The following is a 26,348-nucleotide window of genomic DNA, read 5'->3' as shown; positions in this document are numbered from 1 at the left end:
CAGGAGTGAAAGAGACACAGTTTCTGCCCTGGACCTTCTGAAGGCCCCTTTCTAAGGGCGGATAGTGACCTTTTACTGAGCCACATGCCAGAAGCATACCTAAATTAGCCTGTTTAATCCTCACAGCTATCTGGAGAGACAGAGATTATTAGCTTTATTTTACAGGTAAGAAAGTTGAGAAACAGAAAAGGAAATGGCTTGCCCAAGGTAGCAGAGTTGGGAATGGGCAGGGTCTGTGCTTGGGTGACCCGGGGGTCTGTTCTGTACATGTTCAGCTCAGCAGTGCAGGGTGGACACTCCACCAGCCATGCTATGTGCCTGCCTGACCTGATGCCTGAGCTTCATGGCCGTGCTGGGCGTCCATTTAAATGCTATATTAGGATGTCTGGGATGTCAGAAAGGCATTGGGTGGGGCCTGGAAGAACTGTCCCAGTAATCCACCATGGGTTAGATGCAGAGAAAATCCTATTTCTGACTTACCGTTAAGTCCTGTCACTGTAAATGGGCTGTGGCTCCCTGCTATGACAGATAGGTAAGAGGAAGAAAGAGAGCTGGCCATCTTCTGTTGGGAGCATATATTTTCAACTCCTTTCTTTACCTAGCAGGTCATGCATATATGTCAATGATGAGTTTGGAGTTCTCCAGGAAGCCTTCCCTGATCTACCCACCCAAGGGCTGGGTCAGAGGCCTTCCTCTCTCATAGGCCTGGCCAAACTTGTGATCATTGTTTCCCCCACTAGACTCTCAGGGCTAGGACCTCATGTGGGTCCCACGCTTCCTAGAGAGAGGGGGGGGGATTTCTGAAAGAAGATGAGTCCTGACTCCATCCTTGTAACCTTTCTGTCCCTCTCTGCAGCCTTACTCATGCCCTTTCCTCTGGCTCTCCTTCGCTCCCCAAAGGGAGAAGGAACCAGGTGCCCTCTTTGCCCAGGTTGAGGCTTCTATGGGTCTCAATGTTCCCATGAGCATAAGGGGAATATTAAGAGGCATGTTCTGCCTGACAATGCAGTGGCCCAGTGGATAGAGCATTGGCCTGGGATGCTGAGGACCCAGGTTCAAAACCCTGAGGTTGTGGGCTTGAGCCCAGACTCATCGGCTTGAGCGTGGGATCATAGATAGGATCCCATGTTCGCTGGCTTGAGCACAGGGTCACTGACTTGAGCAAGGGTCACTGGCTCGCTGGAGCCCCCTCCCCAACACACACACACACACACACACACACACACACACACACACACCCCAAGACATATAAGAAAGCAATCAATGAACAACTAAGATGTCACAATCATGAGTTGATGCTTCTCATCTCTCCCTTCCTGTCTGTTTCTCACTCTCTCTCTCTCCCCTTCCCCTTCTTCCTCCCTCTCTCGCTAGGAAAAAAAAAAAAGGCATTTCCTGAGCTGTGCTCTACCTGGCTCATGGTCGAGCCTAGGGATAAAGTAAGAAATCAGAACCCATTCCTCAGCAAGTGACTCTAACACCTGACCAGTGGCATCCATATTAACCACCATGAGGGACCATTAAATCTGCGGGGTTCTGGGAGGAAGCTCTGGCAAGGTAGCTGGTGAAAACGTGCTTAGCGGAATGAAAAGGTCAGGGGGCAGCGCAGGCCGGCGGGGGCGCCACGTCGGCAGCGACGCGGCCACAGCTCTCTGGCTAATCACAAATCTCAAAGCCCGGTTGCTGTGGCAGCGGCAGAGGCCAGCGGACTGGAGACTAGCGGTGCGCGGAAGTCTTCCGGCAGGGGTCCCGCGAGAAGGGGTGGAGGCCCAGCCCTCAAAGGACCTCGCTGCTGAGGGCGGCCGCGAGCGAGCGCCATGGCGGTGAAGTGGTTCACCGGGGCGCCGTTCGGGGTGCAGAGCCACAGGTGGGGCTGGGCCGGGCCGGCGGGAGAGGGACCTGTGCGAGGGGGCTGGGCGCTCTCTCCTCCTCAGGCCTGCTGCACTTCCGTGCCCAGAGTCCTTTTATCGCCGTTATTGTTACTTAAAACCATTTCAGCGCCATCCACTGCTGGCACAGTGGATAGAGCCTCTGCTGGGAGTGCTAAGGTTGCTGGTTCAAAACCCTGAGCTTGTCTGGTCAAAGCACATAAGAGAAGCAGTCAATGAACAACTAGAGTGAGACAGCTACTGAAGGAGCTTTTCGCTCCCTCTCTCTCTAAAGTAAATAAATAAAATCTTAAAAAAAAATTTTTTTTTGTGAGAGAGAGATACAGAGAGAGGGACAGACAGACAGGAAGGGAGAGAGATGAGAAGCATCAATTTTTCATTGCAGCTCCCTTGTCTTCTTAATTGTTCATTGATTGCTTTCTCATATGTTCCTTGACCAGGGGGCTACAGCAGAGTGAGTGACCCCTCGCTCAAGCCAGCAATCTTGGGCTTCAAGTCAGTAACATTTGGGCTCAAGCCAGCGACCATGGGGTCATGTCTATGATCCCACACTCAAGCCAGTGACCCCGTGCTCAAGCTGGCCACCTTGGGGTTTTGAACCTGATCCCCTGCGTCTCAGTCTGATGCTCTATCCACTGTGCCACTGCCTGGTCAGGCCAAAAAAAAGAAAAAGAAAAAAAAATTTTTTTAAAGCACCTACAAGGTGATAGCCTCAGAGAGGCGAAGCAGGTTGCTCAGCTTAAAAGTGATGGGCAGGATTTCAGTCCAGGCATCTTTCTTCATTCATACATACATATGATATTGAGGTGTGTGTGTATATAATATATATATATATATCACCTAGTGTGTATCAGGCACAGCTGTAGCATCTGGGGATACAGCAGTAAACAGAACAGCAATATAATCAGGGTTTGCATTCTTGGGGGACAGGGTAGTTGGAGTGAATAATAAACAAAAATAAAAATACATAAAATGTCGGGTAGTGATAAGGGCTATGGAGGAAAAGAAATCTGGGAGGAGGAGCTGGCAAGTGCTGGAAGGTGACGTGGGGGTTGCACTGAGGAATTTGAGTAAAGGCTCCCAGCAGGGGGAGGGGACCAGGCGAGAGTGGTATCCAAGGAGAGGTAACCAGGAAGGACCCTGAGGTGGGAGTTCACCCTACATGGGCTAGCTCCGAAGTCACCTTCCCTACACCCTAGAACTGCTCGTGCCAGGGCTGGGTGCCAGGCGCCGGGCTCTCACTGGACCTCTGTCCTTCCCAGGTTTGATGTCTCAGCTGTTTATCCAGACCAGAAGAAATGTAGTACCTTCACGGAGGTCCCGTACTCCAGGCTTCATTCTGTGGACATGGTGAGTTTGCCCAGTTTCAGTTACTCTCCCACGTGGTCTGGCCTCTGCCCTCTGAGTCCTCACCATGGTGGATGAGCTGAGCCGTGTAAGGGATAGGCATACACCTCTCCATGCCCTCAGTCCTCAGCACAGAGCTTGGTTCAGAGCCAGGGCAGGACTGTAGAGAAAACAGCGTGAATTGGGGCTACAGAGACCTGGGTTCCATTCCAGTCTCTTGCACTGACTGGCTGTGGGCTCTTGAATGAGTTACTACTCCTCTCTGAAATGTGAGGGGGCCAATGACAGGGGAATTCACGATGGTACCTTGAGCACCATGCCCCTCGGTGCCAGGCTCAGTGCTGGTGGTGGAACCACCGGGGGGGCAGGCCACCCCAGGTGAGGGTGGCAGCGTCGCGAGGACTTGCTCTGTGGGTAGACTGTGTGTAGCTGTCCCACCTCTGACGGTGCTCTGACTCAGGCCCACATAGGACCTGGGACCTATGGCTGCAAGGAGACCTGTTTCAGCAAGAAAAAGCTGAAGAGGGAGGTGGGCACAGGCTGGGCCAAGGCCCAGGAAGCCACCCGGCTGACCAAGCTGCCCCACTTCCAATACCAGACCATCATGAGAGAGAAGCGGCTGCAGGTGAGATTCCCTAGGCCCCGCCCTTCCCCACTCCCAGGGTGGTCTCAGTCTCCTCCCAGGCCCAGGTAGAGCTCATTCTTTAAGCATCATTACCCGGGCTCCTTCCCGTGTGGACATCCCCAAGTGTAAGGTGTTCACCTTCCCTCTTTTCTTGGGACAGAAGGAAAAGCTGGGGCCTGGCTCCTACAACTTGAAAGACTTCTTAGAAGAGCTGCATCAGAAACCGTGCAGCACCCGGGGGCTGCTCAGCTCTGGGGAGGTTCGCTTCCGAGGACTCATTGGGGTAGGTGTTCTCGGATAGGCAGTGGGAGCCCTCCCACCCTCTGCTCTCTCCAGAGCATGTAGCCTGGGTGGTGCAGGAAGCACCTTTCTCATCCCCATTTCCTCCCCAGGCTTGGCCAGGCTCCCCTTTGGGTCCCCACAGCCCTCACCTTCCCAGTGCCACAGCCTCAAGCACACTGGCTGTGGTGTGTCCCTATGTCTGTCCCCCAACTAGACCGAAGTTCCCTGCTGGCAGAGATGGGTCTGGTTCATCTCTGAGTCCCCAGCACAGAGCCCAGCGTACATTAGGTGCACAACAAACCCCTGCATCTATATATCCAGCCCGCCAGCCAGCCAGCAAATGACGATGAAGCACCCACTAAATGCCATACACTGTTGGTCCTGGGGACCCGGCAGTGATGATGACAAGATTCCTGCTGTCCTGGTGTTGGCGTCCTAGTGCTAGAAACAACAATATAAAGAAGCAAATCATATATTATCAGGCTTATGAGGAAACTTGAGACAGGGAAGGCATAAAGAGTGACAGAGGTGCAATTTATAGGGTGGTCAAGGTTAGCCTCTGGGAGGAGGTGACATCTGAGCAAAACCTGCAGGATATGAGCCACTGAGGTAGATGGTATCTGCGAGAGAGCGTTCTGGGCAAGCAGGAGCAGCAAAGCCGGGGGCCCTGAGTCAGAGCAGCAGGCAGAAGGCCAGTGCAGCCGGAGAGAGTGGGCAAGGGCGGAGGGAGGGGGAGAGCAGGACGAGGGGCTTGCGGTAATGTGGGGGTTTCTGGTTTTGCTTCCAAGTGCTGTGGGAGGTCAGTGTAGGGTTTTGTTGGGCAAGGCCCGACTTACGTGTTCAGAGGTACAGCCTGCTTGTGGGGGTGAGGGTTGGAGGCTGCAGCGGTCTAGATGGGATGCGATGGCTGTGGAGATGGGGGTGGCAGGAGGGCCGCAGTGGTGTCAGTGTGGGCTGGGATGAACGTCCCATGTAGGGGAACATGGAGTGAGGCTCCAGCTCAGGGAGGTCACGAGAGAGAAGGCACACCATGCTGAGAGCACTGCGGTTCGCTGAGTGCCTCCCCTCCCCAGCTCTCACGCTCTCTGTGCTGGATGCTCTTGACCTTCTCCCTGCTTCTCACAAGCACATGCTCTTTCAACCAGAGCTTTGCTCCTGCTCTTCCTGTTGCCAGAAATGCCCTTCCTCCCTGAGTAGCCCTTCACCGAAGGAACTCCTACTTGTCCCTCAGCTCTCAGCTCCAAGGTCTGACCTGAAACCCCACTAGATGACATGTCCCTTTCCTAAGAGTCCCTATTATGATCGTGTGGTTAGTGTCCTCCCACACCCCACTGGACATCAGCCTCTAGGGTGGACCAAATCTGCCTAGTTACTGCAGAATTCCCAGGTCCTGGCAGTGCCTGGCACAGAGAAGGCATGTGGTAAGTATCGGTGGACTGCCTGCATGTATGCCTCCTAAGTACCAGGTGCTCCAAAACATTCTCATTTTTAACGTTCACTCCTAAGGAGGCCCTGGAGGCTCAGGGAGGATAAGCAACTTTCCCCAGGCTGCACAGCTGCAAGTGAGGAATGTCCAACCTCACATCCAGGGCCTTTCTCCCACACCTCACCACTGGGAAGCCCTTTCTGAGGCCTGGAGATTACTCTTAGCTTTGTGCAGGGTCAAGCACTTGCATCTTCAGGTTCAGATGCTGTAACTGCAACTTAAAGAGAGGAGATACCTGCAGGTATTTAAAAATGAGTAATAACCTTCATATTTAGAGTAGTAATAGCTAACACTTAACACAGCACTTACCACCTGCCAGGCACTGTTCTAAGCACTCCAGTGTATTAATTTTTTTAAAATTATTAAGTGAGAGATAGGGGGGCAGAGACAGACTCCTGCATGCGCCAGACCAGGATCCACCTGGCAAGCCCCCTACCAGGCGATGCTCTGCCCATCTGGGGCTGCTGCTCTGTTGCTCGGCAACCAAGCTATTTCAGTGCCTAAGGTGAGGCTCTGGAGTCATCCTTAGCGCCCGGGCCCAACTTGTTTGAACCATTCAAGCCATGGGTGGAGAAGCAGATGGTTGCTTCTCCTGTGTTCCCTGACTGGGAATCAAACCCAGTACTTCCACACTCTGGGGCAACGCTCTACTGCTGAGCCAACTGGCCGGGACCTCAGTGTACTAATTAATTTAATCCTCACAAAAACCCTATGAAGTAGACACTATCATTGTCTCCACTTTCAAGATGAGAAAACTAGAGTACAGAGAGTTTTAGTAACCACACAAGGTCACAGAGCTTCTAAGTGACAGAAGCAGGATTTGAATCCAGGTATCCACACGTAACTATTGCACTGTACCTATAGGCTTGGCCCACTCGGGTTTTGTTCCTCCTTGTGGAGGACAGGGTCTAGTGTCAGAGCCCAGCCCAGCTGACGGCAGAGGGGTTGGGGGGACATACTGTGTTTCCTTCCTGTGTCACCGCTCTGGGGCATCTGTGAGGGTTGGATGAGCAGGTGACAGTGCCATGGTGTATCCCTCCCTCCTAGCTGTCTCTTCTCTCCCCTGGTCCCCACATCTGCCCCGGCCCTGCAGGATTTCTCAGAGTCACTCTCCTAGGCTCAGCCCTGGACAGTAAGTTCAAGGAGGTGTCGCTGCTCTGGTGGGGTAAAGGCAGGATGTGAGGAGTTCACATCCAAAATCTGCTTCTCTTAATTATTTTTTTTAATTAAGATTTCATGTATTGACTTTAGATAGAGGAGAGAGAAAGAGAGCAAAGTTGGGGGAGGAGCAGGAAGCATCAACTCATAGTAGTTGCTTCTCGTATGTGCCTTGACGAGGCAAGCCTGGGGTTTTGAACCAGCCATGTCAGCATTCCAGGTCATTGCTTTATCCACTGAGTCACCACAGGTCAGGCTTAATTACTTTTGGTTATTGGTTTTAGAGAGAGAGAATGGTGGAGGGGAGAGAGAGAAATGTTAATTTGTTGTCCCACTTGTTTATGCACTCATTGGTTGATGCTTGTATGTGTCCTGACTGAGGATTGAGCCGCAACTTTGGTGTATCAGGATGATGCTCTAACCAACTGACTTACCCGGCCAGGGCAGGGCCAGCTTTTCTGTCATTGTCTTGCTGTGAGAGCTGGGCTGGGAACCTGATGGCCTTTTTAGTCTCTAGTCCCTTCTGTTGTCCCCCACCACTGCCGGTCTGTAAATACCACCCACCAAAACTGTGGGTGCCTGCATTGGGGTCTCATGATTCCTTCCCCCGAGAGGATGGGGCTGTTGAACCCTCTAAAGGCAATGCCTTCTCTGGTTTCTGAACCCCACCCCCCATGGCACTGGGTGCTGACACCTCCCCTCCCTCATTGCACTCTCCCTCTCTGGGCCTTGGGGACAGCGGGCTCTGCAGCCCTGGAGTCTCCAGCCGTCCTCCATGGCTCCTCTTCCGAGTACCACCCCTTCTTTGGGGTGATCTCCTTCATGCAGCCAGGCTCCCTGCAGATGACTTCCCACTCCAGGGTCCCTTAGGCACCTCAAATTCTGCACCACCCCCATCACCTGTCAGCATCTCCGCCAGGCCTGCCCTTCTGGGGAAGGGCCCCACCCAGCTGTCAGAGCCAGAATCCCAGCCCGCCTTGTTTTCCCACAGCCCCTGGGTTCTGTGCTCTGGCCTCCTGGCCTCCTTGCCCCATCCCTACTGCCCCTGCCCCGGCCCAGACCACTGCCGCACCCCACCCAGAGATAGCCCCCTCGTGGGTTCCCTGGTCTCCTACATTGCCAGTACCTTCTGGAGCTCCCTCACACCTGGGAATCAGGTCTTAGCCTGGCTGGGGCCTCCAGAGACTTTCCCACCCTCTTCCCAGCATGCCTCTCTCAGCTCGCCTCAAAGGTGATGTTCTGGCCTCCCTGTCTTTGCCCCTTTGGTTGGGGGAACTGCCCCCACCCCACACCCATCTCCTGGGTCCATTCTCAACCTTCAAAGTCCAGCTAAAAAATCTTACAAGTGCCATTTCCTCTATTCCCACACACTCTTCCCCTTCAGAACTAATCACTCCTCCTACCTAGGTCCCCAAAGCTCCAACAACATACCATTCAAATCACAGGCTTTCACATCTGCCCAGGTGTGTTACCACACTGCTGGACCTGGAAGTCTGAGGAAGGGTGAGGCTCTGCCAACCGAGGGCCCAGCACGGGGCTCCAGGAACAGCGGTTACTCTCCCTCCTGTTACAATTGTCACCTTTAAGGTCCCTGGGAGCTCACTGCCCCTCCACCCCCCACCGCTCCCCCACGCCCCACTGTCTGCATGATGCCTGGCAAACAGCAGAGGCTCAGAAAGATTGTGGATTCTGGAGTTGGAATACTTGTGCCGCCCCTTTCGGAGGTGGGACCTTGACCACAGGTTTGCCTCTCTGAGACTAAGTTTCCTCATCTGTTCATTGAGGGTGGCGCTGATTTGATCTCATTGAGTTTTCTCCAGGACCAAGGTGTCAGGCTTGTGAAACACCTAACACATAATGCAGGGACCCAGCTTTTCTCCTGAGCACACGGGAAACCCGGGTCCTTGATGGGGGCGACGTCTAGTCGTGTTACCCTGAGGGTGAACGATCCGGATTCCGGCAGCGCTGAGTCCCCCAGCAGAGCCCCCTGCCCCCTCACCCTGCCTGGTTCCCGGCTGCTTCCGCAGCGCTTCTGCGGCGGGAGGTGGAAAGGGCTGAACCACCGTGGAGCGGCAGCGACTCCTCGTGGCTGAAAGGTGCAGAGCAGCAACAGACATTCCTGCTGGGCCTCTGCCCAAGGACCTCCACCCACTCACCCACCAACCTACACTACAGGGTGGCTCTCCTCACTCTACCTACAAAGCATATATTTCCAACCTTGGCAGTCAAGGTCCCAGATGGTCGTTCCAGCCTTCTAGCAGTAATACTCAGCCTTTCTTACCTCTTCCCCACCTCCAAGACAACGGTCCCCACCTGGACTTATCGTGTGTCAGTGTCCACTATGGCCTGGGCGCTGTGCAGGAGGCTTTATAGGCATTTAAAAGTTTCATTCTCTTTACCCTGGAAGAAAGTATTGCCGTCTCATGTTACAGAAGAGGACCCTAGGTCCCAGAAGGAGCAAGTGACAACTATCGTCACTCAGCTAGGAAGGAGCAGAGTCGGAATTCGAACCCAGGACTCCAGGTCCTTTCAGTTCCTTTCAGGTCCTTTCAGGTCCTTCCAGGTCACAGTTTACAGCTCAACATGAAACCCACTTGTGCAAACGCAAGGTTATGACATGGGTGGAATTTCCAAGGACACCAAAGCAAGCGACTGTCTGGGGTGCTAGGGGAGGGCCTCATCCCCAGGAGAGAGGACATTTGGGTTGGCTCTTCAGGGTTAGAAGAATTTTTCAAGGCAAAGAAGGCAGGAAGGGGCATTTTGAGTGGCTACTGCACAAGTAAGCAAAGGCAAGAAGGTTGCAGAATGGCCTGTGTTTGGGGACCAGCCAGGACCACTTGGGCTGAAGTAGGGATGTAGGAGAGGAGCTGTGAGAGATAAGTCAACAGGCAGCAGGGCCCCAGTGAAGAGTCTGAGCTTGGAATTGAAGGTCTGATCCGTGGTGGAGGCCAGCAGGGCAACAGTGCTGTGTGTTGGGGGGTGGTTGACACGCAGGGTCCCTGAAAATCCCATTCCCCTCTCGGGGCATCTCTTCCTGAGGTGTGAGGACTGATGGCCTTCCTGTCCCTCCCTCCCCCCACAGAACTACTATCCAGGCCCTGGAAACTATGGGGAAAAGGGCAACCCATACACGAAGCTGGAGGAGATGGCCTGGAACCGGTCTCACTCCGAGGGCCTCATGTGCAGGATGAGCAGCAGGCTGCCACCCAGGGCTCCTCAGGTATCTCTCTCACCTGGCCAGGCCCGGTTGCGTTCTGTGCAGTCCTGGGAGCAGACTGCCGGAGCAGATGGGAGCCTGAGACTCCGAGGGGGCGATGGGCCAGCTTCAGCAGCCCTCACTCAGGGCTGGCCCTCTGTGCTCTGTTCTAGGGCAGTGGTCTGGCACCATGCACCTACTCCTTCAAAAGTGGCACAGAGGCAATCCTGGAACGAACCACAGGCACCCGCGGCCCCTATGACATTTTCTCTGGTGACCGAAGCAAGCCCCAACCGTATGGACATTACTCTGTGCAGGTGTGTGCCCAGGTAGGGTTTGGGGGGTGCGTTCCCCAAAAGGATAACAGGCCTCATTTACCGCCACTGGAAACACCACCCTGTGTGCCAGGCACCATGCAGGACCCTTCCCACTTCCTGTTCACTTCACCCTTACAGCAAGGGCGGGATACGGCTCCCTGTGTTAGACGAAGAAACAGGCCGGCCACCCCGCTGGTGAGGCGCAGAGCTGGATTTGAACTCTGGCATGTCTTTGTGATTTCACTCTCCAGTTTTCTCTCCTCTGCACTGGCATGAACTACAGAGGCAGTGCAGATGGCCACAATGCCAGGACTGGATGGGAGACTGGCCACAAAGCCCGCCGGGACCTTGACAGCTCAGGTCTGGGTGTCCTGCTGTTCAGCACTCCCTTCCCAGGCATCACAGACCTAGCTAAGCTGGCTGGGTTAGTGGCGAGCTGTTAATGAGGCAGAGGTCCGGAGGGTGGGGAGGGGAAGCGGAGGTAGAATTTTAGCTCCATCCTCCCTTTCCTGCACCCATCAAGTTCCTGTTATGTGACCCGTAGTACTTGATGCTTTGCTTTCTTTGTGCTCATAGCAACTGGACTTAAGTATTTGTGTAAGTACCTTTTTTTTAGTCTCCACTATGCATTCACTCTGTGTGTATGTTTAGACCAGGTAATAATAGTCTAAGTGCTGGGAAGCCTGTCCCTTTGGAGTTTACATTCTAATGGAAAAGGAAACACAGTCCTGAGTAACAATAACAGAGTGTTAGCGGTGTTGAGTGCTGTGGTGAAGGGCGTCAGCAGGGAAGAGGGGAGGGTGGGGGGGCGTTGCCTACTTTTGGACCGGTTGGTAAATAGCCACTGAACTGATCTCTCTCACCTGGTGCCAGCTCCCCGGGGCCTTTCCAGACCAGTTACTATGGTGGTCCTGCCCAGCACAGCAGGGACATTGGGGCCCTCCCTCCTCAGGCCCTGAGGTCAGTGCCCATGCTAAATGTAGTACTCATGCCACATAATATACTGCTCACAAAAATTGGGGGATATTTCAAAATGAATATGAGACTATAAGATATCCCCGAATTTTTGTGAGCTGTATATTTTTTTGCTATCTAAAACATAATAGATTATTTTTAGTTTAGGTTCACAGCAAAACTGAGCAGAAAGTAGAGTTCCCATGTCCCGTCCCCCTTACATGCACAGCCTCCTCCACCGTCATCCTCTCGCTCCCGAGTGGTGCATCTGTTGTATTGATTTGTTCTGTTGATGAACCTGCATTGATATCACCCAAAGTCCACTGGTTACGTTGGCTTCAGTCTGGGTGTTGTACACTTTGTGGGTTTGGACAAATGTATAATGACATGTACCCACCATTGTAGTATCAGACAGAGTAGTTTCACTGCTCTACAAGTCCTGTGTTTCCCCATCACACTGGTTTTTAAATATTTAGACTACCATCCTGCTTAGAACTGTGCCTGACTCAGTAAATGTTCATGAATTGAGTGGAAGAAGAAATGGGAAAACCTCAGCTGGGTTGTAGAATGTGGCACGTAGGTGGGGGAGCCAAAGACTGTCAGACTAACCGTGCGGGGCTGGTGCGGCTTCTGAGGGCGGCTTCTCACCTGCCCTGGGCAGGCCTGGCTGCAGGGTACCCTCAGGTAGATGGGGAGGGATAGCTCATTGTGTGGCCACTTGCTTTTCTCTGGTTGCTGGGGAGGGTCCAGAAAGGGCACCCTTGGTTTTCCTGGCATACCAGATCACCTTTTTCCCTCTCTCTGTTTCTCAGAAAAAAAAGCCCAGGGAACTGGTGAATTTCAAGAGCTTCGTGGATGAACTGAACTCATATCCGAATAAGAAGCATGGGGTGTTCTCGAAACTTTCCCGCAATCCCCCAACCCCTACAGAGAGGATTTACTGGTCTACCCTCAGCCAGTTTCCCCGAAAACTAGTCAGTGTCCCCCCAGGGCCTGCCTTCCTTCCCCTCCTTGGGGCTGGGGTGGAGTGGATAGCTCTTTCCGGTGGAAAGTTCAGCCTTGGTGTCCCACCCCCTGGTTCCCAGTCCTGGTCTTGCACTTATCAGCCACGCTGCGTGAGTCCCTCTCATTCTCTGAGCCTTGTTTTGCAGACTTGATCTAAGCAGGAGCATAACCAGGTGGCTGTGAGAATTAAATGAGGTTAAGGGCTGGAGTCTAGTCCCCAAAAGTGCCCAGCCAGCATTCATCTCCATCTTGTGCCTTTCTTCCCTAGAGAGAGAACGGGGGGCAGGGCACTGGGTCAGGCAGAGCGAGTCAGGGCTCTACTCTGACAGAGGACTGCACCCCTGTTCCAGCGAGGGGAGTCTTGGGCCCCGCTGCGGGGCCAGCAGGCTGTCATCCGAGTAGGCCCCTGCCTTTAGCTGCTCCCCCAGTAGGGTCTGCCCCCTTCTGAGAGAACTGCTAACAGTTTGGGAAGGAGTGGGGTCTGGGGAAGGAGAATGGGTACCACCATTTCCTGTGCCGGGCCAGGCACCTTCCAGCATCTCCCCACATGGAGGGGTTACTATTTGCATTTCACAAAAGGAAACTTGAGCCCCAGAGATAGGAAGGGATTCGCCCAGGCTCCCCTAGCAAGGACGAGAAGGAACAGATTGGAACCCAACTCATCTAGCTCCAAAATCTGAGTGGCTTCTGCCCTCGGCTGGCAGCTGGGCATCTCTCTGGACCCTGCCAGGCCTGAGGGCCCTTGGGAGCCTGGAAAGAGGTGTCAGGCTCGTGAGTGGAGGTTAGTGCAGGGGCATTGATCATGAAGGCACCATAGGGCCCTCCACCCCTGAAGGATGGGCTCCCAGTGAGGTGGGGGGTGGCTAAGTGCCTCCCACCGAAGGCCCAGGGTTGTCAGGGAGCCCGCACCTGCCCTGGCCCTGACCGCTGCCAGCCTTCCTCAGCTTTCAGCCTTCTTTCCTTTCGCCTAGGCCACCTCTGGCCCCGGCATGTGGCTTCCTCCAGAGAAGAAATTCAGACGAACCAACCAGCCACCATTCCTGCAGTCCTCCAAGCGGGCGGACTTAAGGGCCTGCCAGATGCTTCAGGGGATCTGGGTGAGTGAGTTGGCACGGGGCCATGAGCAGCCCCAAACCCTCCTTGCCCCCTGGGAACTGATGCTCTGAGTGGGCCAGATTCCCCCTCGACCTCCCCCAGGGCCTGACACCCACTCCTGCCTTCATTTCTCTGAGGCACTGGTTTCCAAACTTGAGCAGGTGTTAGCATCACCTCGCAGGGCTTATTAAAACACAGGTCGCTGGGCCCCACTGTGGAGCATCTGATTCAGAAGTCTGGCCTGGGAATTTACGTTTCTAACCAGTTCCCAAGTGATGCCGATACTGCTATTCCAGGGACCGCGCCTGAGAACCACTGGGCTGCGGGACATCGCCCAGAACCGGCTCCTTCTCTTACTTTTCCAGGAGAATGCTCTCTCCTTTCTCTCCTTGTGTTTGTCTTGAGGTCTCAGGGGCAGCTGGTGGAGCTGGCCCATTTCTCATCTCTGGTTGAGCAAGGACCCCTTGTGCTCCCTCCCCCACCTCCTGAGGTGGCCAGCCCCACATGTGATATAATCTTCCCTGTCCTGACTTCTAGTAGCACAGGTTAGTTTTGCCCAGTTTTGAACAGCTGTATATTTTTAAGGCCCCTGCTGGTTTCTCTGGGAACATCTTGCTTGTAACTTACTTGTCTTCTTATTGTATTCCCACGGCCAAATGCCCACCCCACACCTGAGCTCCACCCCAAGGAGAGCAGCATGCCAGCGTTCCACCTCCCCATCTCCTCCCCTCCCTGAGTGATGGCTGGGTCCCCGGTGTGCCCACACGACACCCCCCCCCCCCCCCCGTTCTCATGAGAGCCAGCTGGTCAGTCCCTCACATCCTTCCTTTTCTCACCTCCAGCCTGCATCTCCTGGAAGAGTGTCTCCCTCGGACACCCCATCAAGATGTTTTAAAAAGAGCCAAACAGCCTTGGCCAGATAGCTCAGTTGGTTAGAGCATCGTTCCAAAGTGCAGAGGTTGCCACTTTGATCAACAGTCAGTGCACATGCAGGAAGGGATTGACATTCCTGTCTCTCTCTCTCTCTCTCTCTCCGTTCCTCTCATGCTAAAATCAATTTAAAACATTTTTCTTAAAAAGAGCCAAATGACCATGCTGCTACCACAGGGCTGGCCACAGTGGGAGGGTGGGAGGGGCTGAAGAGAGGCCCCAGTTCCGGTTTGGAGGCTGAGCTCGCCCCGCCCCCAGGACAGGAAGCCCCTCTGCCTGCACACGGGCTGGGGGCCTGCTCCCACCAGACAGGCCTCTTTGCATGTTGGCAGCAAGTCCAGCTTCACACTGGACTAGTGTTTGGTTCCTAGCTCACCCTGGGTACCCCTGTTCCACAGACGGTAGGGCTCCTGTCCTGATGCTCTTCTGGCCTCACTAGTCGCTCTGGGCAGGGTGCATCTCCTCTCTGAACCTTTAGTGCCTCTTGTATCTATGACCAACCCAGGTTTGGGGGAGGGGATTGCATATTAATTCCCCAGGGCTGCCATAACAAAGCACCACAAACAAGATGGTTTAAACAACAGGATCTTGTGGTTTTGGAGTCAGGAAGTCTGAAATCAAGGTGTCAGCAGGGCTGTGCTCCCTCTGAAACCTGCTGGGAGACTCCTTCCTGGTCTGCTCCGAGCTGGTGGCCGCCAGCAATCCTGGTAATTCCTGGCTTGTAAATGCATCACTCCCATCTCTGCCTCCGTGTTGTATGGCCGTCTCTCCTCCCCCCGGCCCCTACTCCCCATCTCTTCTCATGTAAGGAGACCAGTTAGTTACATTGGATTAAGAGCCCACCCTACTCCAGTATGACTTCATCTTAACTAATTGCATCTGCAACTACAGTATTTCCAAGTAAGATCACACTTTGAGATGTTGAGGGTTAGGATTTCCACATACCTTTTTGGGGGACACAATTCAACCCATGACAGAATAGGGAGGAGCCTTGGGGAGGGGAGGAGGCCTGAGATAAAGTCTCCAGGCCAGGCAGCCAGCTTGCTAACGTCTCGCCTCTTCTCACTGGTACAGAACCCTGTGGGTGTGGGTTACTACTTCAACACCTGGCCGATGGAGACAAAGGACCATCGGCAGCGATATCGGTCCCTGTTCTTGAGCGGATCCAAGCGCTACCTCTCAGACCTGGACCGGGACAGATTCATGCAGTGAGTGTGGCTGGAGCTCCAGCAGAGGGGCCAGGGCCTGGAAGGACTCACTCTGGGTGGGCGGGGCCCTTCTCCACCTCACGCTTGGTTCCTGCGGGAGCGTGGCTGCTGCCCCTAGTGCCAGCCAAACAGCTGTGGCTCTGCTTACTGGCTTTGTGAGGCGGGGGCATGTTGCTTTGACCTCTCTGAGCCTCATTTTCCCCAGCTGTAGAGGAGGACTGTAGAGACCCAACTGAGGCGCTCTATCTAAAGCTGTGAAAAGGAACAGGAACTCAACAACGCTAACGCCTCCACCCACAACCCACCCAGTCTGGGGCTCTGCCTTACAAGGCTTCACCCGATGGAATCTCAGTTTCTTGGTGTTCAGAAGAAGGGTGGGTAAAACTCATTTCAGGAAGGTGTTGTGAAGCCAAAAGAAAAAGTACATAAAAACCATGGCTAGCTGTGAAACAGCCTGCAAATGTTAGTGGCTGCCGTATTTTATTGACCAAAGAGGCCATCAATTACAGTGTGTTCTCTTTCAGAAATGCAAAGATGTGGATAAGCATGCACTTTAGAGCTGGTCATTTTGTTGTTGGAAATCCTGGTGAGGGCATGAGGACCAGGTTCTGGGGATCAGATTGCTCAGGGAGAACCAGCTTTTAACTGTTCATTTTTATCTAAATAGTCCTGTGTCTTCCTCCTTGATTTACTCCCTTGATTTGGTGGCTACCTTAGGCAAGGTGATGGGCAGTAATGTTTTTGATAGACTGCATTCCTGGGAAACAAAATGTTTTCTTACCTGTGCAACTGATCAGTAGTTTGGTTGGAAATAAAACTTTAAGTTGGAGATCATTTTTCGTTGGAATTTTGACGGCTTTGCTCCGTTGCTTTTGAGTTTCAGGCATGGTTGCTGAGAATTCAGTGTCATTCTGGTTTTCTGTCCTTTGTATGCACCTGCCTCTTCCTCTCTGAGCCTCTTTAGAATCTTCTCTTTGCCCCTTGTGTTCTAAAATTTGATGACATTGGGTCTTTTTTTTTTTTAAGCAAGAGACACAGACAGGAAAGGAGAGAGATGAGATGCATCTCTCTTTGTTGCGGCACCTTAGTTCATTGATTGCTTTCTCATACCTTGACTGGGGGGCTCCAAGCCAGTGACCCTGGGCTTCAAGCCAGCGACCATGGGGTCATGTCTATGACCCCACACTCAAGCTGGCGACCTCTTGCACAAGGCTGGATGAGCCTGCGCTCAAGCCAGTGACCTTGGGGGTTTCAGACTTGGGTCCTCAGTGTTCCAGGCCAATGCTTTATCCCAGGGGTCGGGAATCTATGGCTCGTGAGCCAGATATGGCTCTTTTGATGGCTGCATCTGGCTCCCAGACAAATCTTTAATTAAAAAAAAATAACGTTAAAAATATAAAACATTCTCATGTATTACAATCCATTCATTTCCTATCGCTCCTATTCATGGTTGTGGGTGGCTGGAGCCAATCACAGCTGTCCTCCAGGACAACACCAAATTTTTATTAGATAATGGGTAACGTACATGGGTCATTGTATGGCTCTCATGGAATTACATTTAAAAATATGTGGCGTTCATGGCTCTTTCAACCAGAAAGGTTCCCGACCCCTGCACTATCCACTGTGACTGCCTGGTCAGGCCTCATGACATTGGGTCTTAGTGTGAGTCTACTTTCATATATTGTTTTGGATACTTAGTGGGTTCCTTCCTTCTGAAAGCTCAGAACCTTCTATTCTGGGAAAAGTTTTACGTTTTTGTCTTTGATGATTTCCTCCTCTGTTTTCTCTCTCTTCTCTTCAAATGAATGTTAGATGTTCTGGTTTGATGCTGTCCTTTTCTTTTTTCCCCTTATTTCCCATCTCTACATTTTCTGTCCTACTTTCCAGCAAATTTTCTTTGTCCTCATCTTCCTTCCCTACTATTGCCCTTTTACAAAACTGTCATCTTTTTAAATTTCCAATAGCTCTTCTGTGTTCTTTTCTTTTAATAGCACCCAGCTCTGTGTCATGTGTGCAGTATGTTCTTTGGTCTGAGGATTATGACTTTTCCTTAAGTTTCCTTTTGCTCCTGGCATTGTCTCCACATCCTCAAAGTTTTTTCCCCCCTTCTTTCACATGCTTTATTCATACTGAGCAGGAAAGTGCTAAAACATGCTGTGAACCTGGGTAGGGCTTGTCAGTCAGTGGCTTCCCTGGGAATGACTGGATGGAGATGTGGCCGTCCTAGAGGGTGACCCTCAATGTCAGCGTTTCTAGGTGTTTGCTTTGGGCTTATTCAACTTTCCTAGAAAAGGATCCCACATCTGGGGTGGTGACAGCGAGTGTGGTTGCTAGTGTTTAGGGAAGGAGGCTGGGGTCTTTTTTGTATTTTTTTTTTCTGAAGCTGGAAACGGGGAGAGACAGTCAAACAGACTCCCGCATGCGCCCAACCGGGATCCACCCAGCATGCCCACCAGAGGCGACGCTCTGCCCACCAGGGGGCAATGCTCTGCCCCTCTGGGGTGTCGCTCTGCCGCGACCAGAGCCACTCTAGCGCCTGGGGCAGAGGCCAAGGAGCCATCCCCAGCGCCCGGGCCATCTTTGCTCCAATGGAGCCTCGGCTGCGGGAGGGGAAGAGAGAGACAGAGAGGAAGGAGGGGGTGGGGATGGAGAAGCAGATGGGCGCTTCTCCTGTGTGCCCTGGCCGGGAATCGAACCCGGGTCCCCTGCACGCCAGGCCGACACTCTACCGCTGAGCCAACCAGCCAGGGCCAAGGAGGCTGGGGTCTTAATCAGTATATGGATTCTACCTGCTCCCTCTCTTCTCACTGGTGCCTGGCTGCCTACCTTCCACTGTGGGCCTCCCCACTCTGGAGACTCTCTGAATATAAACCTGCACGCTCTTGTCGGGTGGGTGAGGAGTGTGAAGGGGAGTGTGTCTGACTTTCCATTTTCAGCTGTCATCTTGCACCTGCATTTCGAGATACTGGTGCCTCCAATTCCTGCCCCCCCGGGGGGGGGTTGGCTAGAGCTAGCAAGCTTCTCACTGGCTCTCCCACTGCAGGCACTTGTCCCCCACCCTCTCTGCTCTGTGAATGCCCCCCCCCCCGCTTGCCCATTCCCAAAACCGTATTAATGCCTTTGTCCCCTGATACCTCCTCCCCCTTTCTTATTTGTCTATTTTTAGGAAAAAAAAATTTCTGTCTAGTTCTTTTAGTGCATTGCAGGCAGAAGTAGAATAAATAGAGATAAATGCATATCTTTTCGACTGTTTAATCGTAAGCCATATGGAACACAGTGGACAGAAGTGGTTTCTTCCCCTTTCTAGCCAAGGTAGTTCACCTTCTTTCACAGGTGTTTTATAGGACCAGGGAAAGGAGCAAGCAACTTGCTCAAGGTCACACAGCTGGTGAGTGATAGCTGTGACTAGAATCCAGTCCTTCCCGGCCCAGAGCAGGGTCCATTCCATACACAGATGCCCTCGTGAGGATTTGGGAGGTGCCAGGAAGAGTGTCATGCCCTGATTCCTGAAGGGGCACCTCTCCTCAGCCATCCTGTCAGCAGAGCCTATGCTACATACTGTGTCCTCACCTAAGGAAAGGAAGAATGCCCCACTCCCACAGAACCTTCAACATCTGCCTCCCCTTGGGTCTAAATTTCTCCTTTCACGGCTGTAATGCAAGAGGTCCAGGTCCTGCGGGTTTACATATATGGAGCCAGAGGGCGGAGGGTGGTGTGTGTCATTCCCCTTTATTTAGTCTCACTGGGTGTGTGAGAGACAAGGCAGGGGAAGGAGTTGCTTCTCCCGGTGGAGGCAGGGGAAGAATCGCTCGGGCAAATGCCCACAGCCTCTTATGAGCTGCCTAGACAAAAGTGGCTTTCAGCCAAGAGCCGTGTTCTTGATTACATAAGGTGTTTACATTGAGGCAGTATGCAAAGTCCTATGTCCTTGGTTACATCAGGCATTACAGCTACGCAGACGAAAACAAGTGAGCAAGCCCAACTGCAACCATTTTCCCCACAACCACGGTTACCGCATTTAGCAGTCAGCCTGTGAGAGTTACAGGATTTCCCTCGCATCCTCGCTTAGAATGCTGTGTCCACCACTTAGCTGTGTGACCTGGGACAAGTTACTTGGAGACAGACTTCCATCTGAAAAGTAAGAGGAAACAAAATAACCACCATGTGGAGTCTGCTTTGAGGACTGAGGGAGATCATGCCTGTACATGTGCTCTGCCCTGTGGATGCTGTTTTGTAGGAAGGCTGTACCTGCCTCATCCCTTAGCAGCTGCTGCACCTCGGCAGAAGTCCGTCTTGTTAATATAAGGGGTAAGTTCTTTAAAGAGGCTTAAATTGCATATCATCTAGGAAAAGAAACTATAATATTTTATTTATTTATGTATTTATTTGTTTGTTTGTTTATTTTTCTTAAGTGAAAAGTGGGGAGGCAGAGAGATGGACTTCTGCATGCACCCCAACCAGGATCCACCTGGCAACCCCCTACCCAGTGATGCTCTGCCCATCTGGGGCCATTGCTTCATTGCTCAGCAACTGAGCTATTTTAGCACCTGAGGCAAGGCTATGGAGCCATCCTCAGTGCCCGAGGCCAACTTGCTCCAACTGAGCCATGGCTGTGGGAGGGGAAGAGAGAGTGAGAGAGAGCTAGAGATGGGGGAGAGGGAGGGGTGGAAAAGCAGATGGTCGTTTCCTTCTCCTGTGTGCCCTGACCAGGAACCAAACTCAGGACATCCACACACCCGGCTAATGCTCCACCACGGAGCCAACGGGCCAGGGCTGAAACTACAATAATTTAAATAACTCTCTGTTGTTAGAGATCCAAGGAAATGCCTCTATTAAGATGGAGATTTGGTAGAGATGGGAGGAGAAATAGGAGGGCATTTGAATCCTGAGGGAGGGTGGGGGCTTTGAAAGAGGAGGCCAAAAATATTAAATATGACAGTAAAATACTAAAAGCTTCTCAGGAGGTCAAGAACAAAATAGGGAGGCTTGTATCACTGTCAGTATTCAACAGTGTTCTGGAGGTTCTAGGAAACGCAATAAAACAAGAATAATAAATAAGAAATATAAACATTGGTAAGAAAGAGCAATATCATTACAATTTGTAATGATATATGTGTTTACCTAAAGAAATCCAAGGAAGTTCATTTTAAAACTAAAGCTAAGGAGGCAAATGCAGTTAAGAATATAAATAGTTTTCTCTGATATCACAGCCACAACAAATAGAAAGCTTAACTGAGAAGAAGAAAAGGAACTGGGGACCACAGCATTCCAGGCCGATGCTCTATCCACTGTGCCCCGACTGGTCAGGCAGCCCCGGCACTTCTGAAATGCTGATTGTTTTCAGGTGACCAGAAATGTTCTCTTATTCTTTTACCAAGTTCTCATTTCTGGTTTCATATTTTAATCTCTAAGAGTTTTTGTAGTGGAGCAGTGGATAGAGCGTCAGACTGGGATGCGGAGGACCCAGGTTCAAAACCCCGAAGTCACCGGCTTGAGTGTGGGACCATTGACATGATCCTAAGGTCACTGGCTTGAGTGCAAAGGTTGTTGGCTTGAAGCCCAAGGTCACTGGCTTGAGCAAGGGGTCATTGGCTCGGTCAAGGCACAAATCTGGCTTAAGCATGGGCTCACAGCTTGAAGCCCAAGGTTGCTGGCTTGAGCAAGGGGTCACTTGCTCTGCTTAGCCCCCTGGTCAAGGCACATATGAGAAAGCAATCAATGAATGACTAAGGTGCCACAATGAAAAATTGATGCTTCTCTTCTCTCTCCCTTCCTGTCTGTTCCTATCTGTCCCTCTCTCTGTCTCTGTCATACACCAAAAAAAAGATAGACCAAATAAATGTAATCAAAAAGAAAAAGTGGTAATACAAACACCAAGCAGTGTAGAATTCAAGGCAAAAATATTACATGGGACAAAGCTACTTCAGGATTTTAATCATGATAAACAATAAAATCCAAAAGAAGTTACAATACCCTAACTTTTACATACCCAAAAAACAATGACAAACTCTTACAATCATAATGGGAATTCTTAATAGAAATAAGATGAGGACAAATAGTTAATTGGAAGATTTGGATGGGTGTATTCTATTCCCATTATTTTCAGATACTCATGGAACAGTTATAAAAGTTGATCCTCCAATAAAATCTCATTTAAAATGTCTAAATTAAAGCCTGACCTGTGGTGGTACAGTGAATAAAATGTCAACCTGGAATCTGAGGTTGCCTGTTTGAAACCCCGGGCTTGCCTGGTCAAGACACATGTAGGAACTACTATGAGTTGATGCTTCCCACTTCTTCCTCCTCTTTCTCTCTCTCTCTCAAATAAGTAAGTAAATAAATAAAGTAAATAAAATACCTAAATTAGAAACATCCTTCTTAGAAAATTTAAGATTAAAAATGTTTAAACATAGTACAATAAAACAAGAGCTTAACAATAAAAGGATAGCCACCAAAACCAAGTACTTGGAAATTAGAAAATACTTTATTCAATAGCTTTTGGATCTAAAAGAAAAGTCAAGTTTGAAATGACATATTTTAAATAAATTAATTGCAATGAAAACTCTGTATCAAACCTATGTAACATTGTTAAAAAGCATTCATTAGAGGAACATTCATAGCTTTAAATGCTTTTAATACCAAACAAGAAAAACTGAAATCAAAAGATACAATATTCTACTCTAGAAGTTTTTTTAAAAAATAAAAATAAATTAAAAGTAAAGCAGGAGTAAAAACAAATGGAATCCGCCCTGGTTGTGTTGTTCAGTGGATAGAGCGTTGGCCTGGCGTGCAGACATCCCTGGTTCAATCCCCAGTCAGGAAACACAAGGGAAGCGACTATTTGCTTCTCTCCCCCTTCTCGGCCCCCGATGCTAAGAATAGCCCAGTTAATTCGAGCATCAGCTCCAGACAGAGTTGCCGGGTGGATCCTGGTCAAGGCGTATGCAGGAGTCTGTCTATCTCCCCTCCTCTCCCTTAAGAAAACAAACAAACAAACAAAAAACAAATGGAGCCTGACCGGTGGTGGTGCAGTGGATAGAACACTGAGGTCCCAGACTCGAAACCCCAAGGTCACCAGCTTGAGTGTGGGCTCATCCAGCTTGAGCGCGTGACCCCATGGTCACTGTCTTGAGCCCAAGGGTTGCTGGTTTGAAGCCCAAGATCACTGGCTTGAGCAAGGGGTCAATGGCTTGAGCAAGGGGTCACTGGTGCGGCTGGAGCCTCCTGGTCAAAGTACATATGGGAAGCAATCAATGAACAACTAAGGTACTGCAATTATGAGTTGATGCTTCTCATCTCTCTCCCTTTCTGCCTGCTCTATCTTGCAAAACAAAACAAAACAAAAAACTGAATGGAGACTAAGTGAATGGAGGCATTCTCATAGGACCCTCACAATGGCTGACATGCTATTGTTAATCCTTGCCTTGGCTCCAGGGTAGTGATCACCGTCCAGTGTGCACAGCTGAGAATGAGAAAGTGTAGGAAGTCCATGGGCTGTAGACTGCTATAGAGTGACTGTCAGAGCTCCCGCCCCCATTTTGCACTTGAGTAAGTGAGGCTTGGAGAGGTTGGGGTGATGCTACTGGCGCAGGTCCTGCAGCCAAACAGAGATATGGCAGGGACCAGGAGCCAGGGCTCTGACTCCGACCCTGTGCTTCAGCCTCTCCTCCCTGGCCAGGTTTGGAGGAGGCTGTGGATTGACAGAACACAACATGTCTTTGAAGCGTTGCTGCCTTGAGGCAGGCAAGGGAGGGCATCTGTGGGAGAGTTGTGAAGTCTCCTTCTGGAATGTGTAGTTATAGCTAGTCTTTCTCACCCCTCACTCCCTTATCTCACCTGCTTCTTCCTGCTAAGCTGTAGGGTTATGGGCTTCTAGCTAGGCAGCCTGGGATTTAACTACTGCATGGGAAAGGCAGCTTTTGTTTTTCATTCTTTAGAACTGTGTATACAGGCACTTATAAATTTGGCTGGCTGACCAGTGGGCCAGGTTTACCATCTGGTCACCTTTCTGGCTCTTATGGCCAGGTTTTTCTTTATCCCATCTGGCCACCTCTGGCCATGTGGACATGGGCTCTCTGTGCTCCAGCCAGGCCTCCCTTTGCTTTTCACCCTTCTGCTTTACAGCCTTTGGCCACACTGTGATCTATTATTAGAACATCCTTCTAGTCTCTGTGTGGAAAATTTCTGTTCATCTTCTGCAACTCTGCTTAAATATGAGGCTTCCCTGATCTTTCCAGATAGTGTCTCTTCATTCTCAGCCTCTTGTGAATTCCCTGCTTGGAGTACTTTTCCCATTCTATTGTAGTATTTATTCATATGCTTGTGGTCCCCACTAAACAGAACTTCTCTGTTCTCTGGCCCAGCATCTAGCTGGTATGCATAGAAGGTGCTCAGTGGATATTCGTTAAAGGGTGAGTTTGCATTAATTGATGAAATGGTCCGGAGTCTGGGTAACTCTTCACATCAGGGTGATCTCAGGCAAGTTCCCTTCTCTCCATGGCCCTTAGCACCCCCTCTCAGGTTTGGGCTAAATGATCTTTCAGGTGCTAGGATTTTATATTTGAAGTTCTGGTAAAGCAACGTGGGGGCCCTGGTGAACTGAACTTGGTGTGAAGTAGAGGGATCTCCTCCTTAGGACCAGCCTGTTTTAATGGGAGAGCTTGGGAAGTCATCAATGTTGGCTTTTCACCGAGTGTAGGATCTCCTGGGAACCACAACCAACCTGTTCATACCTGTGGGTGCCTTCCAGGGGTGGGGGGCTCACTCCCTTCCAAGGGACCAGTTCCATTTTCTATTTTTCTCTTTTTAAAGGGAAAGGCTCACACCTTTTACTAAGGGGAGGTGCCCTCCAACCGTGGATCACAATTCAGATCCTACTCCTTAAAGCTGCATATGAAGGAAAGCCTGTGGTGACCGGACGGCCAAAAGGACTGAAGACAAATCTGGGGGTGGGAGGGTGCAGGAGGGAATGGAGGGGGTCTTGGAGAAAGGACACACAGGAATGCCTAGAAGAGATGTGGTGATGTGGTGGGGTCACTTTTACTAGAGACATCTTCCTGGGGCTCACAATGTCTGCTGGAACATCGGGAGCCAGATATTTTTTGATATGAGAGATCAGTTATCCTGAGAATTCAAATCAGTCAGTAACAGGAACATAGGAACCAGACAGCAGATCAATTAAAGGGGTAAAATGTGGTGGACACTTTTGGGATCCCTTCTATTCTAAAACCAAAGTCTTTGACTCCTTGTTCATTAAAATCCAAAACGGGTGGGAGAGAGTGGCATATGTCATAAGGCCGCTCTAGGTCCCCGCTAGGAGTATTCCGTCTCCACCCCAGGATGTTTCTGGAAGCTCAGCAGGGCCTCTGTGCTATGAAGAGGCTGCTAACATGCAGGCAATATGCAGCCATTGGGCACATAAGTTTCACCCCTGGAGTCATGCCTCATGGGCACACCACTCTAGCACAAAGCTGAGTCTCTGGGCATTCATCATAATGTCTTAGCTGGGGTATTTTTTTGTTTTTGTTTTTTGTTTTGTTTTTTGTCAGTGAGAGATTGGGTGGGATGGCAGGAGACTGTTGTCCTTAAGAGAAAAGGAGAATGGGACACCACAGCCTCAGCCACAAAATACACATAATGATAAAAAAAAAATACTTCCAATAGTTCCTTCAGAGCCTGAGCGTGTTACAGAAAGCAGTTTATTTCTCAGTCGTGTCAAAATGACTGTTTTGGAAGAAGTAAAACTGTTTTTATTCATAGGCAACATGTCATCTATGTAAAAATCCTCAGAAAACTAAGCCAAACTAGACACAAACTAGATTTAATAAGGCAGTTTAGCAAGCTTTCAGGAAATAAGATTAACATACCAAAAGCAACTATTTCTATATACTAAAAATAAACAATCAAAAATTGAAAATACCACTCATAATAGCATCAAAGCTATGAAATACGTAGGTTTAAATTTGACAAAAGTATAAGCTCTGTACACTTAAAAACTATAAAATGCTGCTGAGAGAAATTAAAGATCTAAATAAGGGAGAGATATACCATGTTCATGAATCAAATAGTGTTAAGATGGATTCAAAGCAATACCAATCAGAATCCCAATTTCTTTTTTTAGTTGAAAAACTGATCCTAAAACTTATACAGGGTAATACAAAAGACATAAAATAACCAAACAAATTTGAAAAAGAGGAATAAAGCTGGAGAACTAACATTACTTTATTCCACAGTGTGGAATTTGTATCAAGATAGATAGATTATAGGAACAGAAAAGAGAACTCAAACACAAACACATACGGACAACTGCATTTCAGTAAAGGTGCAAAGACAATCCAGTGGGAAAAGAATAGTCTTTTCAACAAATAGTGCTAGAACTATTGGATATCAATATACAAAAAAGAAATAAAATAATTATTTAAAAACTATGATCAAACTTGTGTCATATACAAAAATTAATTCAAAATGGATCACAAATCTAAATGTAAAATCTAAACTATAAAACTTCTGGAAGAAAACATAAGAGAAAAATATTTGAACTTTGTGTTCGGCAAATAATTCTTAGATATCAATTTAACTACTTATTGAAATGTTTAACTATTTAACAATTTGTTAAATTGGATTTAATTGAAATGAAACACTTTTGTTATTTTAAAGGCAGTATTAAAAGAATGGAAAGACTATCCAAAGACAATATTTGTCAGTCATATGTCTGATAAAAGACTTACATTCAGAATTCACATGTTAGTCATTAAGGAAATGCTAATTAAAACCACAATGAGATAGCATTACCCACCTATTAGGATGGCTAAAATTAAAAAGACTGACCAGACCCGGAGCTGGTGAGGATGTAGAAC

The 26,348-nt window shown here is 50.1% G+C and overlaps 1 protein-coding gene across 2 annotated transcripts; it reads left to right on the top strand.

Annotated features, from left to right (window-relative positions):
* The first annotated feature begins 75 nt into the window (after positions 1-75).
* On the top strand, positions 76-25,888 carry CIMAP2 (ciliary microtubule associated protein 2). Of its 2 annotated transcripts, none has more exons than XM_066269094.1 (10): positions 76-165; positions 3,152-3,239; positions 3,697-3,861; positions 9,870-10,007; positions 10,157-10,300; positions 12,067-12,228; positions 13,231-13,356; positions 15,359-15,492; positions 19,730-19,800; positions 24,304-25,888. In XM_066269094.1, the coding sequence occupies exons 2-10, from the start codon at positions 3,237-3,239 to the stop codon at positions 24,513-24,515; spliced, it is 1,155 nt and encodes a 384-aa protein (XP_066125191.1). In that variant the 5' UTR covers positions 76-165; positions 3,152-3,236; the 3' UTR covers positions 24,516-25,888. The 2 variants fall into 2 exon arrangements, with proteins under 2 accessions (XP_066125191.1, XP_066125190.1); XM_066269093.1 differs by lacking the exons at positions 76-165; positions 19,730-19,800 and adding exons at positions 1,818-1,867; positions 4,022-4,144 and having other exon boundaries at positions 24,304-24,428.
* The last annotated feature ends 460 nt before the right edge of the window (positions 25,889-26,348 follow it).

The sequence above is a fragment of the Saccopteryx bilineata genome, chromosome 3 (genome assembly GCF_036850765.1).
Source record: "Saccopteryx bilineata isolate mSacBil1 chromosome 3, mSacBil1_pri_phased_curated, whole genome shotgun sequence".
NCBI classification, from domain to species: Eukaryota; Metazoa; Chordata; class Mammalia; order Chiroptera; family Emballonuridae; genus Saccopteryx; species Saccopteryx bilineata.
Note: the sequence above shows the minus strand (reverse complement) of the source record. Positions and strands in the feature narration are given on the sequence as shown.